This window comes from Natator depressus, chromosome 24, assembly GCF_965152275.1.
Source record: "Natator depressus isolate rNatDep1 chromosome 24, rNatDep2.hap1, whole genome shotgun sequence".
NCBI lineage: Eukaryota > Metazoa > Chordata > Testudines > Cheloniidae > Natator > Natator depressus.
In genome coordinates, this window is record NC_134257.1 from 5,999,955 (window position 1) to 6,016,451 (window position 16,497).

The window sequence follows — 16,497 nt, forward strand, 5'->3', positions numbered from 1 at the left end:
GGGACGGTGCAGCCTGGAAATGCCCTGGTCAAAAGGGAGAGAGAGAGCGGGTCTCCGGCCAAGGAGCCTGGAGCAGGTGCCGTTGCTGGACTGTAGAGGAGGAATACAGGTGTAACTGCCCTGTGCTGTGACAGACGCTGCTGCATTTGAGTCACAGCGGAGTATAATGCCAATGCCAGGGAGAGGAGAATCAGGGCCCTAATCCTGAGGGGGACCTGGCACTGGCCACTGTCAGAAGACAGGATACTGGCTAGATGGACCTTTGCTCTGACCCAGTATGGCTGTTCTTATGTTCAACTTCTGTTGGTGGAAGAGACAAGCTTTGCAGCTACACAGAGCTCTTCTTCAGGTCTGCGGAAAGAAATCGGCGTGTCTGAGCTAAATGCCACTTTGGAGCAGATAGTTGAGCACAAGGGGTATCACGCTGTGGGAGGCCCCCTGAGATGGAGTGGAGACAGGCAGCTAAGGTTGCAAAGAGAAGAATGGGAAAAGTAAATGCCAAAGTTGGGGCTGCACAAGTAAGCTTAACCCTGCCCCCTTGTGGCTCTAATCCGTGGTCCCGGGCTATTTCTCATATACTATACAATTTTGCCAAAGCCTTAGACACGCCTGTCGTCCCCCGCCCCACTTCAGACCCACGGACCCATTCACATAGGCCATCCACACACTCAGCCACAAACACACACACAACCATGGACAAAGATCTACACAAACACACATAGATCCACTACATTCACAACCTACACACGCACCTAACCACATAGACACACTAACACAGTCTCCCACACACTCTCACACAACCTGTGCATACACTCACAAACACCTACACACACTCTAACACACAGTCCCCAACACACTCTCACACAACCTGTGCATACACTCACAAACACCTTCACACACTCTAACACACAGTCCTCCACACACTCTCACACAACCTGTGCATACACTCACAAACACCTACACACACTCTAACACACAGTCCCCCACACACTCTCACACAACCTGTGCATACACTCACAAACACTTACACACACTCTAACACACAGTCCCCCACACACTCTCACACAACCTGTGCATACACTCACAAACACCTTCACACACAAGCACTAACACCTAACCACACACACACACACACACAAACATACTGTCTCACATACATTCTAACACAACTTTACAAACACATGAGCACACACAGACCCATACAAACACAGCCAGACACACGTGCAGAGAGCCAGATACACACACACAGAGCCAAATGTGCCACCGCACACATACACACACACACAGCGCCCCATCCACACCAAGCCATGTACACACACACACACACACACACACACACAAACACTCACAGAGCGCCGCACAGCACACGTGCCGGGCACACCCCGATCTGGAGCCGGGCACACAGGCAGCAGAGGCATTGAGCATGTGTCCCCATTCAGAAGCAGCCTCCCCACCCCCAGACCTAATTAACACACGCAGCGGAGTGCGCGGGCGACACAAAGGGCAGCACTAGCCCAAGCTGAGCATCACGTGCTGAGCGGCGTGGAAGGCACGAGAAGGCAAAGGACGGGAGATGCCAACACAAATGCGGCAAAGCTTGAATCGCTCGCCACACCGTCCCCCCACCTATCCCCCCAGCACCTGCTCCCAGCTCCCCAGCTCACATGCGCTTGTCTGGGGCTGGGTATCTGGCAGGCACGTGGGAAACAGCTGCAGAGACCGGTGTTCCCACCCCCAGCGCTGAGACCGGCCTTTATAAACATGAGCCTCGCAGCCTCCCCTAGGAGGCAGGTCAGGATCTTTATTCCTGTTAACAAAGTGGGGAAACTGAGGCACAGAGCTGGGCAGGGCCATGCAGCAAATCAATGGCAGAGAGGGGAATAAAACCCAGGAGCCCTGGCTCACACTAGCCCACAGTTCCCTCCCAGAACAGGCATAGAAGAACCCAGGTGTTCTGACTCATGGTGGCCTGCTCTAACCGGTAGACAACAGTCCTATTACAGGGCTAGAATGAGACCCTCTCCCAGAAGTCCTGAGTCCCAGGACCCCCCAGAGCAAATCCCTAGACATGCTCCCTCCCAGAATTAGGCACAGGACCTAGGAGTCCTGACTCCCCATCCTAGCACACATGTCTCCACACACAACTGCAGAGACAGGGCAGGAATCCTGCCTCCATTGTGTTATCCCAAAGGCCAGGACAGCTGTACTCCCGCAGAGCCAGTAGGCTGCGGCAAATGGGGACTTATTGGGCCTGATTCTCAGTCACACTCTGGCCCCTTTGTGCCGCTCCAGCAGGGTCATGGGGTCTTCAAGTGGGTGGGAATGGTTCCCCGAGGACTCCCCTCCCCACGCAAAGGCCTCCCCAGCCCCCTGGGTTAGGGGAAGGCTCAGCGCGCTGGCCAGAGTGCACTGTGTGGTGGCTCTTCTCTGCTCCCCGGGGGCCATGAGGCACGCAGCATAAATTAGAGCAGCCCTGCTAATACTAATTGGCTAGAAATCACTTTAAGCTTGTTTATTTCCTGGCCCCAAGATGGCAGCAGCATCCCCTGCTCTGAAAGCAGCCTTTACCCGGCGCTCAGTGTCCTGCGTGGGGAATCCAGCTTGCCAAGGCTTCTAAAATGAAAGAAAAAAGTCCAGAACTGTTGTGTAGTAAAGACTCACTTCTCTCTCTCCATCTGCACCCCGGCTCTGTATTCCCACACACCCCATCTACTTATCTAGCTCTTTCAATCCCTCTGATCGATCTCAGCAGCAGGGCATCTGTCTGTCCATCTGTCCTCTAACCCATCTGCATAGCAGGGGTGTTCAGAGGTGGGTGGTGGATTAGGAAGAAAATTCCCCAATGGGCAGTTCATTCCATCGTTGTCCCCTAGAAGCTTATTGGCACCTCCCTCTGCAGCAGGGCCATTGGGAGTCAGAGACCTAGCTTCTGTCCCTAGCTCTACCACCAACCTGCAGGAAGACCATGGGCAAATCACTGCCCCACTGTGCCTCAGTTTCCCCCTATGTCCCAGATCTCCTGGGCAATGCCTGAGACAGGTTCTAGCCATTCCTAATCCACCTAGACTATGTCTCTTATTGTGGTGCCTGCAGAGCTACTGGTATGCAATGGGCACCTGGGGTTCAGATTTGGAGTATCCCCCAGACTTCAGTCAGGGGATGGGGGTTGGCTCTCGGTTTTTGGCTCAGATCTGCCTGGTTTGGAGGTTGGTCTCTGGGTGTGCTTGCATCCTGCTAGGGGCTAAGGCCCAGATCTTCAGAGGTATTTAGGCACCTAAATCCCATTGACTTCAATGGGAGTCAGGCACCTACCTACCTTTGAGGATCTGAGAGCCCCTGGCTGTGCCACAGAGCTGAAAGCGCTGGGGCTTCCGGCTGGGAACCTCTGCCTCCTTATGGGGCTTCACACTGTGTTCAGCCAGGAGAGCACAGGGTGTGAAAGGGATTCTTGCAGGCCCAGGCATGACAGCTCCTAATGAACTGGCTCCCTGGCTGGGCTGAGCTGGGAGGAACAGGCCCGGCTGGGAAGCAGCCAGGGAGTTCTGAGGACAGGCAAAGGGTGGGAGAAGGCAGAGAGCGAAAGCAGTTTCCATTCAGCTCGGGGTGTGTGTGTGGGTGTGGGTGTGTGTGTGAGAAAGAGAGAGAGAGAGAGAGATTCTGTGTGTGAAACTGCGTGACAGAGAGATTGTGTGTGTGTTTGTGCACACAAGATTCTGTGAGCAGGTGTGAGATTCTCTGTGTATGCATATGTGTGTGTGTGTGAGATTGTGTGTGTGTGTGACTGTGTGTGCAGGAGATTGTCAGTGTGCACACACACAAGGGAAAGTGTGCATGTACGAGGGAAAGTGTGTACCTGTGTGAGAGCATGTCTGCATGTGTTTAAGTGTCAGTGTGACAGGGAAAGTGGGTGTGTGTATGAATATGTGTGCAAAGGAGTGTGTGCGTGCATGCAAGGGAAAGTGTGCATGTGTGTGTGAGCGTGTCTCTGTGTTTCAGTGTGCGTGCAAGGGAGAGGGCGTGATAGGACGGTGTGTGCTTGTGCAAGAGTACCTACAATTGTGGGTTTGCTGCCCGCTTGCACATGTGTACAGGTGTGTGAGGAACAGTTTGTGTAATTTTGTGTCTGTGTGAATATAGGTGTGCTAAGATGTGACTACAACTCTGTATATGTGAGCCTGCTGGTGTGTAGGAATGTGTGTGTCTGTGCGTGTCTGTGTGGAACTGTGTTGTGTGTAACTCTGGGTGAACTTGTGTGTGTGGGGGGGGTTATACCTGGGGGCAGCGACGTGTCTGAGAAAAATCAATAGTTGTGTGAGCATGTGTGTGTGAATACCTCTGTGTGAATGTGAGTCTGTGTGTATCTGTGTGAGGAAGCAATGGATTGTGTCGATGATCCTGCATTTGTGTGTGCATATACGTGTATCTCTGCATAAATTCTTGTGAGTCTCCATGAGGATGCCCTGGTGTGTGTGCGTATGTGTGTGTGTGTGCGTGCATGTGCTGGGAATCGGTATTTGTGTGCCTCTGTGTGTAAGGCTGCACAGGGCTCTGTGTGTGTGTTGTGAATCTGTGAAAATGTGTGTATGTATGCATACCCCCAGAGTTGCGTATGTGTTGTAAACCTGTATTTGTGTGTGTCTCTCTGTGAAAATAAAGTGTGCATCTGTGTGTCTGTGTGCATCCTGGACTGTGTGTTGGTGTGCTGGGTTTTGTGTGTGTACGTTGTGAGCCAGTGTTTGTGTCTCTGTGTGAATGACTGTGTGCACGCCATGGATTTTGCGTGTCCCCTAGTGTGTGTGTACGTGCGTGTGCCCTGGGTTGTGTATTGTGAACCTGTACTTGTGTGTGTCTGCGTGTGTCTCTGTAACAATGACTGGGTGTGTGCGCCCTCGGTGTTGTGAGCCAATGTTTGTGTCTGGCTCTGTGTGTGTGTGTGTGTGTGCGTGTGCACCAGAGCGTTGCGGGGGGGTGGGGGGGAGCTGTCCCTGTGTGTCCGTCACTCAAACCCCGGCTCCGCCTCTCCCCTATAAACCAGGCTCCGGCGCTGTCCGGACTCGCAGAGCAGCAGCGCCCGCCCCGGACCCCGAGCCCGCCCCGCGCCCCAAATGGTCGTTCAGCTCCGCGCGGCGCCCCAGCAGCCCGGCGGGATGTCCGAGGGGAGCCAGCCCAAAGTGGAAGCCAACATCCTGGTGCTGGGAGCGGAGAAAGTGGGGAAATCCGGTGAGTGTTGGGCACCCCGCAGCCTCCCTCCACCCTCCCTGCCCCCCACTGCCCCCTTCCCTCCACCCTCCTGTCCTCCCACTGCCCCCTTCCTCCATCCTGCCCCCCACTGCCCCCTTCCCTCCTGTCCTCCCACTGCCCCCTTCCCTCCGCCTCCCACTGCCCCCTCCACTCCATCCTGCCCCCCACTGCCCCCTTCCCTCCGCCCCCCACTGCTCCCTCCCCTCCGCCCCCCACTGCCCCCTTCCTCCATCCTGCCCTCCACCCTCCTGTCCTCCCACTGCCCCCTCCCCTCCATCTCCCACTGCCCCCTTCCTCCCTCCTGTCCTCCCACTGCCCCCTTCCTCCCTCCTGTCCTCCCACTGCCCCCTCCACTCTGCCTCCCACTGCCCCCTCCACTCTGCCTCCCACTGCCCCCTTCCTCCATCCTGCCCTCCACCCTCCCTGCCCCCCACTGCTCCCTGCCCCCCACTGCCCCCTTCCTCCATCCTGCCCTCCTCCCTGCCCCCCACTGCCCCCTTCCCTCCACCCTTCCTGCCCACCACTGCCCCCTCCCCGCCATCTCCCACTGCCTCCATCCTCTCCACCCTCCCTGCCCCCTACTGCTCCCTTCCCTCCACCATCTCTGCCCCCTACCTCTCCCTTCCCTCCTGTCCCCCCACTGCTCCCTTCCTTCCACCCTTCCTGCCCACCACTGCCCCCTCCCCGCCATCTCCCACTGCCTCCATCCTTCCCTCCACCCTCCCTGCCCCCTACCGCTCCCTTCCTTCCACCCTCCCTGCCTCCTACTGCCCCCTTCCTCCAATGCTCCCACTGCTCCCTTCCTTCCACCCTCCTGTCCTCCCACTGCCCCCATGGCTGGGAACAAGCCACGCTGTACTATGTGCGTGTGAACGGCTGTTCTCTGAGTTCCCGCTCTGGCATTGCCCACCACCCTGCTCCCACTGGGAGCATGCGGGCGCGAGGGGACGCGCTGGGAGGCCCAGGAATCGCTTTCAGTCCTGCCGGGCGATCCGGGCTCAGCTTGGTGCCAGCCGGAGTAACGTTGGGTCTCTTTTGTTCTAGCTCTGACAGTCCGATTCCTCACCCGGAGGTTTATTGGTGAATACGGGGATATTGGTGAGTAGCTTTGGGATATGACTTTCTTTCTTACTTTCAAGTCCATACTCTCTTAACAGCTCCCTCTTTTCCCTCCCCTCCCTGTGCGGCTCCAGAATCCGTTTACACGCACAACGTGATGGTTGGAGGCAGAGACGTTTGCTTCAGCATCTGGGACTCCACCTGCCCCCAGGTGAGAAATCGCAGCCTGTGGCTTCCAACCCAGGCAAATGGCTTTGGGGACCGAATGGGTTTCTTGGGCCTCAGGCCAGCTCCTAACAAGACAGGTGTCCTCTCAGCAGATGGAGCCCCCCCCCGCTTCCCCTCCTAGAGGGGCACATGGGCAAGGACAAACATGCTCTGGTTCTGCGGGGCCTACAGGAAACCTCTCTGCCCTCAGAGGGCCGCCATATGCCCACAACAAACATGGCCACCTTGGCTTCCAGCCCACCCAAGGCTGAGAAATGGCACCCAATTACTTTTCGTGGGAGGGAGGCTGAATAAAGATCGAGGGGGAAGGGTGAGAACATTGCTGACAGAACTGACCCTCCCCAGTGGCCTGGTACTACTCCTGAAGCGACCAATGTCAGGCACTCACTAGCGTCTTCATGTGCCCTCAACAAAGATGGCTGCTTCAGCTCTTCCCCAGTAATAGCCAGACCTTCCCTCCCCTCCCACTGGTCAGTTGTGCCTTGCGGCACCTGGAGGGAAAATCCTTTCATCTCTCTCACACACACACACACACACACACACACACTGCCGCCCATTTCCTCCCCGGCTGGGCTGAGGCAAGAAAGGGGGTTGATCTGGTCACTGTAGTGACGATGTGATGGCCTCTTCGCCCTGGCTAACTCCTGGTTTTTGTCCCGCTCTCTCTAACCCCCTCCCCCCCCCGCCTCCTCTCCAGGCCGCTGAGCTCCAGGGCTGGGTGAGCGACAAGCAGCTGCGCTGGGCGGACGGCTTCGTCGTGGTCTACAGCATCTGCGACCGCTCCAGTTTCCACCTGGCCCGCCAGCAGCTCCAGCGCATCCGGCAGCTGAAGAGACGGGGCAGTTCCGAGAAAGCGCCCATCATCCTGGTGGGCAACAAGCGGGACCTGCAGCACCGGCGGGCCGTCTCCAGCGAGGAAGGACGGCTCCTGGCCCTCTCCACAAACTCGGGCTTCTTCGAGATCTCAGCCGCCGAGACGTACCACGGCGCCCTGGTGGTCTTCCACGAGCTCCTCGACCTGGTGCGGGACTCCAGGAGCTCTGGCAAGAAGGCCGTGGGCATCCGCAGCATCGTCCGCAGCATGTCAGCCGTCTTTGGGAGGAGGAGGACAGAATGACCGAGGAGGGGTCCCTCGAGGAGAGCTCGGATCGTGGGGACAACGGAACGTAGCCGAAGCACGCGCCAGTGGCTTGGGTGTCGCCAGTTCCTCAGCGTGGCATGGAGCACCGGATGAGCCCCTTGACGAGGGTACATGGCAAGAGCCATGGGGAAGCAGCTCTCTGTGTGTGCCCCTGGCCTTCTCTGCTGGGAGCTCTGGCTGGGGTCTGCGATATAATCGGGATAGTAATTACATTCCGCCTCCCTACCTGTGCCCACTGGCAGTTTCCGCTGGAGGAACGATTCTCCACATGCCCCTTCCTAAAAATTGTGACCGTGTGGCTGTTAAAGAGCGGCTGTGCTCCACCCCAGAGGTGGTGCATTTCGCGGGGAGGGTGAACGAGCTATGTTTACAGTGAACCAGGTTTGTCAAGTGGACATTTGGGTGCCCAATTCTCCCCTGACACCTGTGCTTTGTGGAAGCATTCACACCAGTGCCGAGTGGGCGTGTAATCTTAGCAACGCTGAAAGGCAGCATTTTACGGGCACTTTGACTCCAGAGGGCCAAAATCCCTGCTGGAGGAAATTTGCACTGCTCCATGAAACTGCACCAAATTTGGAACATGAGGAAGCAGAGAATCTGTCACCCAGATCCCATATTTGGATGGTAAGGTCAGTATATGGGACCGGAGCCTGAATTCAGGCTGAACTCCCATTGAAAGTCAGATACCACAGTGAGGGGCAATGTATAAAATCTTTGCTTGAAGTTCAAGCATTGGGCCCTCTTAACCAAAGGAACGACTGTCTGCAGCAACCTAAGAGCCTGAAGCACAAAGTTTACGTATTTTTAAGGGGCCCATGTTTTAAAACTTGGCTCTAAACCCTTGGGTAGTAGAGAAAAAGATTAGAATCTGGTGATGAAATAATGGGGCTTACTGAAATTTGAGTAGCTTGCGCCAGCCCCACTGGGTTGCATTGGTTCTTCTGCTGGGTTTCCAAATAACTTTTAGCAGGAAAAGTCATCGGGCCAGGTTCTGATCTCAGTTATGTTGGTCTGAACCCAAAGACTTTAACAGAGTCACTCTGGATTTACACTTGCTGTAACTGAGAGCAGAATCTAATGCATTGCGTGACTCGTCAGCTACACCAGTGTAAATCCACAGTCACTCCATTAGTCAGTGGAGTGACTCTGAATTTACATCAGTGTAACTGACAGAGGAAATCCAGGCCTTTTACTGCACACCTTAAGCAACAACGGTGGCATTTGTCATTGCATGCAGCGAAGGCTAGTGACAGAAGGCTCAGGACTCCGGGGTTCAATTCCCGGCTCTGCCACTGATTTGCTGTGTGACTTTGGGCAAATCACATCCCGCCCTGTGCCTCAGTTTCTCCATCTGTAAGATGGGGATAATAATGCCTACCTCACAGTTTGTGTGGTGTGAGGCTTCATTAGTTGCAAAGTGTTAAACTATTATTGATTTTTTCCAAAGCCAAATTCTCAACCTAGAATATTAGAAACATAGAGTTGCTGATAGATAGGGCTTTCAGTATTTAAGGCAGGGTCATTTTAAATGCCACCTGTCCCAGGGTGAGTGGATGATGTTATTGTCTCCAGCAACTGGAATACAAATTCTCCTGACTAAAATGTGAACTGTTGTATATTTGTGAATAACATAAATATTTAACTTATTGGGAGCGTTCTTCATCAGAGCGAATGTTTACATCTGGAATTTTTTTTCCGGTTAAAATATTCTACTTGCACATTAGAAAAAATAAATGATTGTGGAAAAAATGTTATTTTTGGATGGGCAATAAAAGTTTGTATGTTATAAAAGAAAATAGTTTGATGCTTTCACTATGACTCTTCACCCTTGGAGGAAAATCTCAAAGGAGCTGCGTTCGGTTCCTGGTTTTGCCATCGACACCCTGGGTGATCTGGGCAAGTTACTCAGGCCCAGATATTACAACAGGGGGGAAAAAAAGTTTGGGGGGGGTCAGATTTCTAAGTAATGAACAGACAATAGAGGGGCTCTGGCACTGATCTGTTACCTAGTGGATGGAGAACTGCCTGGGGGACGCAGGAAACCTGGATTCTAGTCCCAACTCTGCTGCTGGGTGACTGCGGGCAAGTCACATCCCCGCTGTGTGCCCCAGTTTCCCTGTCTGTAAAATGAGGATAATAATACTGCCTGCCTTTGGAAAGCGCTTTGAGACCTGCTGGTGATAAGAGCGAGTGGTTATTATTTAACCCTCTCCCACACTACAAAGCCAAAGGGATGAGCAGCGAATGGAGTGGCAGGTCCCTTCTGCACAGATACAGTCTGTGCTGAGGTCAGAGCAGGAGGCCACAGTGTAATGAGTTGTTGTGCCCTGGGCCACTTTTCACAGCACAGAGCAAGGGGGTTTTCTTTGCAGGTTGGGTTCTAGTGGACAGAGTAAGCGGACTCCTGGGACCCACGTCTAGGAGGGAGTGTAGCCTGGTGGGTTAAAGGAGGGGAGCGGGAGCCAGGACTCCTGGGCGCTCTCCCTGTGATTGACCTCAGATGAGTCACTCCTGCTCCTGGTGTCTTACTGCAGTTAATTTTCCCTTCCTCCCGGCACCGGGTGGAGCCCTGCAAAGAAGTGCTCGCACTGTCCCAGGCGCTGGACAGAGGGAGCCGGCTGATCTGCAGCCACCCAGACGGGGGCGGAATCTACGCAGCACTTTGGACCACCCTGTCCCCAGCCATGCGGCAGAAGCTGCGGCTGAGGAGCGGAGGGAGGCTGTCGGTGCTATTTGTGAAGCTGAGTGGGAGGGGGGCATGGAACTGACGTCCACGTGCTGTGACAGTCACCATCCGTGGGTTCTCGGGAGGCAGCTCCCCCACAGGTGGGCATTTGGCAGCGTTACCCAGCGTCCAAGCAGAGCCTAGGGCCGCCTGCAGCCCTGACTCAGGTGGGGACGTCTGTGGGGGAAATTCTGGGGTGGTGTAAATGACACATGGGGCCTGAGCCTCAGTCACTCCACCCAGGCTGGAGGGGGGAGGGAAGGCATTAAGTCTTTCATTCTGCCCAGCCTCCAGTGTAAATCAGAGTGGCCTCAGGGCTGCTCTAACTTATGCTCTGCTCCCCATGGGCCCTCAGCAGCAGAGAACAGCCACAGTCACGCCCTGATCCACCCCCTTGCTCTTATTACCAGCCTCCCACAGACATGAGTGGGGGAATCCACGGTGGACTGAAGGGAGTATGAAGTCCTGAGTTTATATCCCAGCCAAGGGACCATAGTACACCTGGAATCCAGCCCTCTCTACTAAACCAATTGGTTCAGTCATAGGACACTGGGCTGGGGCTCTGGAGACCTGAATTTGATGCCTAGCTCTGCTACAGACTCACTGTGTGACCCTGGGCAAGTCACTTGAGCGCTCTCTCTGTGCCTCAGTTTTCCCATGTGCAGCATGGAGATAAAGACCATTTGCAATTGTATGCTGATAAGGGACATTATAAGGACCTAGGCAGAGAGTTAACCCCCTGTTTGCCAGTGCACATGGGGCTCCGCACTCAGGCACTGAAGATGGAAATGGATCTATTCTCCCTGGGATCCACACGGCTACAACAACCCTGCAAACAACTAGTCTCTCGGGGACAGTGCAGGTGTGAAGCTTGCCCTGCTGCTATCTGTTCTGGGTGGATAAACAAAGGGATCGAGCACCTGGGATGCCTCACACCAGCACTGATCTGTGTTTGGTTTTACACTGGAGTCCATACACTGAAGCCAATGACCTGGAATAGCATTTACCCCTCTGTGTGGAGGCCCACACATTCTCCCCTGAGCCGGGGTGCTACAAGGTGACCCAGAGCTCTGGGGCCATGCCCCCTTAGTCAGCGTCATCTCAGGAATCTGATAACCTCACAACGGGCTGAGCATTCACAGAGATGCGGTCATTTCCCCTTGCTGGGGGCAACACAGCAAACAAAGGTCAGCTCCCGTCATTTCCAGGATGTTACAGAAAGGCTCTGGATTTGGGAGAGCCCAGTAGCAGCTACGGGCCAGGCTCTGATCTCTCTTATACTGGTGTAAATCAAACGCAGCAGAGTGACTCTGGGTTTGCACCAGGGATCAGAATCCGGCCCAGTCTCCCAATCCAGTAGGGACTGGGGTGTGTGGAATCTGAGGCTGTCTGTAAAGAAGGACCGTGCAAAGAACATTATAAAAAATGACATGCAGGGAAAGATAGAAGTTAAAGGCAGCACAGATCAAATAAAAAATGTAGGGTCCCATCCTGGTGCTGATGGAAATATATTTGACATCCCTGTTCACCAATCCCCCTAAAGCTGCCATATCAAGAAACAATGGGCCCTTTTGGATCATGGAAGGTGAATCAAAGGATCTGTTCTATCTGGTTTAGGGCATTAAACAGGAACCTTGTATGGAGGTGCAGAGCTACTCTACTGACTCACCCTTTCAGCCAGACCAGGTCGGGCCTGATTAATCCTGCTCAACAACATAAAGGCTGAGAGTCTGGGAGTGAAGGGAGAGCTAGAAGAGGGCCCATAGGGAAAAGATGTAATGAGCCTGCTCAGGATGGAGCTTAGGAGAGAGGGGGGCTAAGGTTTATCATGATAAGCACAGTCCTGCGTGAGGGCTTTGTTACCTTAATGAAAGAGGAAGGCCAGCAGTGTGGAAGGGTGAGCTTGGACAATGTCCATCATGCATGTGCTGTGTTAGGAGCCAAGCACAGAGGGCCACTGACCATGGATCGTGCCAGATAACGATCTACTGACCTACCAGGAGTTAAAGTGGAAGGTAATTCTGGGTAAACAGCTGGGTGCATGGGGCTCCGGCTTTCCAGTTACAAAGGGGCCCCAGGCTCTCAAGACACTGCTCTGTCTAGCAGCAGCCGTTACCTCCCATGCACCAGGGGCCTGATTCTCTGCACTGGTGGCCATTGTGTATACCATGCAAAGCACCGGCTCAGAAAGGTAGCATTTGACACGCACACTGCGCTGGTGTAAATGACAGCACCAGGGGCAGGGTGATGGAGCTGGGGCTTGGAGCCAAACACCTCCAGGTGGATCTCAACTCCGGAACGGGCTGAAACCAAACCCTGGGTGGAAACAGGACTTGGATCTGAATTCTGCAGCTCCGGTCCACCTTTACCTCCACTGTAACATTTATGGGCTGGGGGCACCTTCACCTGGCCCTACCAGGAAGGGTCAAGCAGCCTCTGAACAGTGAGATAAAGAAGAGGCCTGGGGCTTGCTCTTCAGAGATGCTGAGCACCCACAAACGCAGCTGAAGTCAACAGCCGCTGGGGGCATTGAGGATCTTGGAAAATCAGCTCCATAAGGCAGATCTCTGGAAGACTCCAGGCAAATTACTTGATCAAAAGGCCCCCTGAAGTACGGAGGTAACACCCATCCTGTGTCTGTAGAGACACCAATAAGCATCGGCTTCTGTGCGCTCTCAGCAAGGCAGCGATTGAAGGAGGCTCGAAGAACTGAAAAGGAAGAACATGAGGGCAAGGAATAGAACAGAAGACTCATTTAACAGCGGGTGAGGGGACACCAGATTCGTCAATCAATAGCCTCACTACAGAGTCGCAGGGCTGGATTCTCCACTCACTTTCCCCAGTGTCGAAAAGGAGCAATCAATGGGGCTTCGCCAGTGTGAAACCGGCATGAGATCAGATTCTGGCCCACTTGCTGACCCTGGTGCTGCACCCGCTGGCTGCGGGGCGAGTGAAATGTACGTGTGCGAGCTAAGGGAGAGGTGGAGCAATTCCACAGTGGTCTCGCAGGGCCTGATTCGCACCTCAAACTGGTGTAAGTCAGGGGAACACACATTGGAGTCACTGGACTTGTCTCTGAGGGGAAAATCAAGCTAAAGAGGGATACATATTTTGCAAAGCCACAGTCTGAGGGCGCATACAATGCACCGGGCCTGCATACTGCCGCTCGCATGGGCCTGGAGCCTGCAGCCACTCAGCCCTCTTCTGGAACTGCAAAGGAAGGGAGGAGAGACCAGGCTCTAAGCCAGCCCGAATGGGAATGGCAGGTTATTTGAGACAGGTGCACCCTGTTTAGATACAATCCAAAGTGCCCCCCCAATCTATTGTTTAACACAGACATGGGGAACTAGCTGCAGGATGCCTTCAGCAGGAGAATGCAACTTCCTGGCCCTGGGAGGAGTGTGATCTAGTGATTTAAACAGGGGGCTGAGAGACAGGACATTCTATGTCTGGCTCTGGGAAGAGAGTGGGGTCTAGCAATTAGAACCAGGGGGCTGGGAGGTAGGACTCCTGGGTTCCATTCCCAACACTGGGGTGGGGAGTGTTGTCTAGGATGGGAATTTAGGATTCCTGGAGTCTATTCCCAGCTCTGTCACTAACATGCCCTGTGACAAGTCACATAGTCTCTCTGTGACTCAGTTTCCCCACCTGTAAAGTGGGGGATAACACCCATGTGCACAGCATGTTCTGAGAGTCTGAGCAAGTGATGAAGGAACCAAGGATTGCTATTTCTGAGTGAGCTGTTCCAGTTTGCAGACACAAGAAAATGGCAGGCTCCAGTGAACATGGCTGGGAGGCTGGGTTTATGTATTTATTTTTTTATTACCTTTTACAGAACACAAGCACAGGAAGGGAAATGCCAGAGGGAGAGGAACCTAGCCTTGGAGCAAAACTGACCAAAGCTCGTTCACGAGGGCCCTGGATCGAGGGAGCCTATCCTGCTGCAGTGTCTTTGGAGATGACGACTCAGTCGTGCGAGAGCCACAAAGGGTTCCCATGCAGCAGCTGCCACTAAAACCACCTCCCTATAATGCCATCTCTTCTCTCTCCCTGGCTTGTCTAACTCCACCCTCCTCTCTCTCCCCTTACATGCAGGCCAGCTTTTCTCGGCGCAAGAGCCTTCTCCAGTGCAGCTTCACTCCCCTGGGGCAGCCGTCCTGCATCTCTCCTCCCCAGCCCGTGCTTCCGGCAGATCCAGGCCCTCTCTACTCTATATGATTTAGCTTCCTAATGCCATAAAGCCACTTAGGGTACACTCGCATGGAAGGACAGGATACAAAATCGAGGGCCCCCTTTTGCACACTGCTCCTGCGTGTTTGAAGCCAGAGGGAGCGAAGGGCGCTCTGCAGGACTGGGTGCTAAAGCTGATATATGCCAGCTATTTGGTAAAGCCGGCACTTCCACTGCATTGGGGGTGTTTTGCATGTGAGATTTAGCCCTGGACCATCTCCTCTACGTCAGAGCAAACTGCTTGGAAGAGCTGGAAATGCATGAGACTTTAGACTGAGTTCAGTAAGCGCCGCTCAGCTGTGGGGACCATTACTGTCCTTGGGAGACAGGGGTCCTTTGGAAGCATAGCTGTGGTAGTTGGGGAAGATGTGATGGGGTGTCAGTTAATAGGGGAGCGAAGGCTTGGCAGCTGCCAGCAATGGGATTGGGCTGGCGTGCTGGTCGCTGGATAAGATGCCTTCCACAGGGGATGGCTGTTGGCATGTTTACCACTGGGCATGTTAGGGGGGTTAACCTGCAGAACTCCCAGCTGTGGGATATTAACTGAGGTTATCCTGGGGAACTCCCTGCTGCAGCATGATATCTGAGGCTATTCTGTGGAACTTCCTGTTGCAGAATGATGTTTCAGGTTAACTTACAGAGCCCCCTGCTGCAGGATATTAACTGGTTCTGCTCAGCCCCCCACCCCAATTCTATTCCTGGCCTAAAGCTTCCCAGCCTAGAACCAGCTACAAATTTCCCAACAGAATGTTTTTCCCTTGGGGAAAATTTGATTCAATAAAAATCAAAATGTCTCGTGGGAAGGTAACAATTTTGTTGAAATTATCCAGATGTTTCATTTCACCTTTATCATTTTGACTTTATAATCTAATAAATATACTATTAACCTAGCGCTTATATAGCAAGTTTCATCCATAGACCTCTAAGTGCTTCATTTCCCCCATATTATAGATGGGGAAACTGGGGCACGGAAAGGGAAGTCTCCCAGCAGGCCACTGGCAGAGCTCAGAATAGACCCCAGGTCTTCTGAGTCTCAGGTCAGTGCGCTAGCCACTAGGCCACTCTGCCTCCCTCTGTAATAGGTGAAATGATAAAGTCGAAATGAAACAATTTCGATAAGGTCTTCACGCATGATTTCATATTATTTTGTTTTGCGAAAGATTCCGAGATTTCGACTTTCTGCCCAGATCTGGGAGAAAACAAAATTTCGAAATCCTGGAATGCCCCGCGGGACGCAAATCCCACTTCCCGCCCGGCTCCCAGCGGTTATGGCAGAGAAGGGGTGGGGGGAATGTCCTGGCTGCATGCTCACATCTCTTTGCCCAAGGAGGAGAGGTCCCCGCCCTCCCAGAGCCGCCTGGCCGCAGAGGGTGGGGATTGAGTCTTCTTGGCAGGGGGATCCCGATTCAGGGCGGTGGGGAGACCTCTCCGGGCGGGCGATGGGGTGGACCCAGGACTGCTCCCATCCTGGATGCTGTGCTTGTCGCTAGAGGCCTTACTGCTTGTGTGTCCTGAGCTGGATCGCCTCCTCTGGACGAGCCGGATGGGGATGGGGTCCCGGGGGAAGCCAGGCTGGGGGCTTGGGTCTGAGTCACCTGTCTCGGTCAGAGCAACCAGAGCGCGGTAGAGTCGACGTCTCAGCTGGATGGGAAACAACAAGATGAGCCTGAGGGAGGTCACCGGTGTGGAATCACCCCCCGCCCCATCCCTCCTAACATCCTGATGTGAGTCTATTTTCATCCCCGCCTGTATGAGCCATTAACGGCTCTTATGTAAGACCCGGCTAGCGCAGGGTCACTCTGCTCAGATGTGATTAGAAAGCACTCCTGGCAACGGTCCCTTCTGGAAGCTGCTGCTTTCAAGCCACTCAGGC

General features: G+C 54.0%; 2 protein-coding genes across 5 annotated transcripts in view; one reads left to right on the forward strand and one right to left on the reverse strand.

The window, feature by feature from the left end:
• The first annotated feature begins 5,090 nt into the window (after positions 1–5,090).
• Positions 5,091–9,448, forward strand: LOC141977042 (ras-related and estrogen-regulated growth inhibitor-like protein). Of its 2 annotated transcripts, XM_074938255.1 has the most exons (4): positions 5,091–5,220; positions 6,286–6,339; positions 6,435–6,511; positions 7,226–9,448. In XM_074938255.1, the coding sequence occupies exons 1-4, from the start codon at positions 5,106–5,108 to the stop codon at positions 7,643–7,645; spliced, it is 666 nt and encodes a 221-aa protein (XP_074794356.1). In that variant the 5' UTR covers positions 5,091–5,105; the 3' UTR covers positions 7,646–9,448. The 2 variants fall into 2 exon arrangements, with proteins under 2 accessions (XP_074794356.1, XP_074794357.1); XM_074938256.1 differs by lacking the exon at positions 6,286–6,339 and having other exon boundaries at positions 6,399–6,511.
• Positions 9,449–14,198: 4,750 nt separating this feature from the next.
• The window catches only part of LOC141977201 (perilipin-2-like), a 44,108-nt gene continuing 41,809 nt past the window's right edge, over positions 14,199–16,497 (reverse strand). For 2 of the 3 annotated variants that reach the window (XM_074938566.1, XM_074938565.1), the window contains exon 6: positions 14,199–16,265. In XM_074938566.1, the coding sequence (XP_074794667.1) occupies positions 15,933–16,265 (333 nt within the window). In that variant the 3' untranslated portion in view covers positions 14,199–15,932. The remainder of the gene's footprint in view (positions 16,266–16,497) is intronic. The other variant, XM_074938568.1, reaches the window with a different exon arrangement.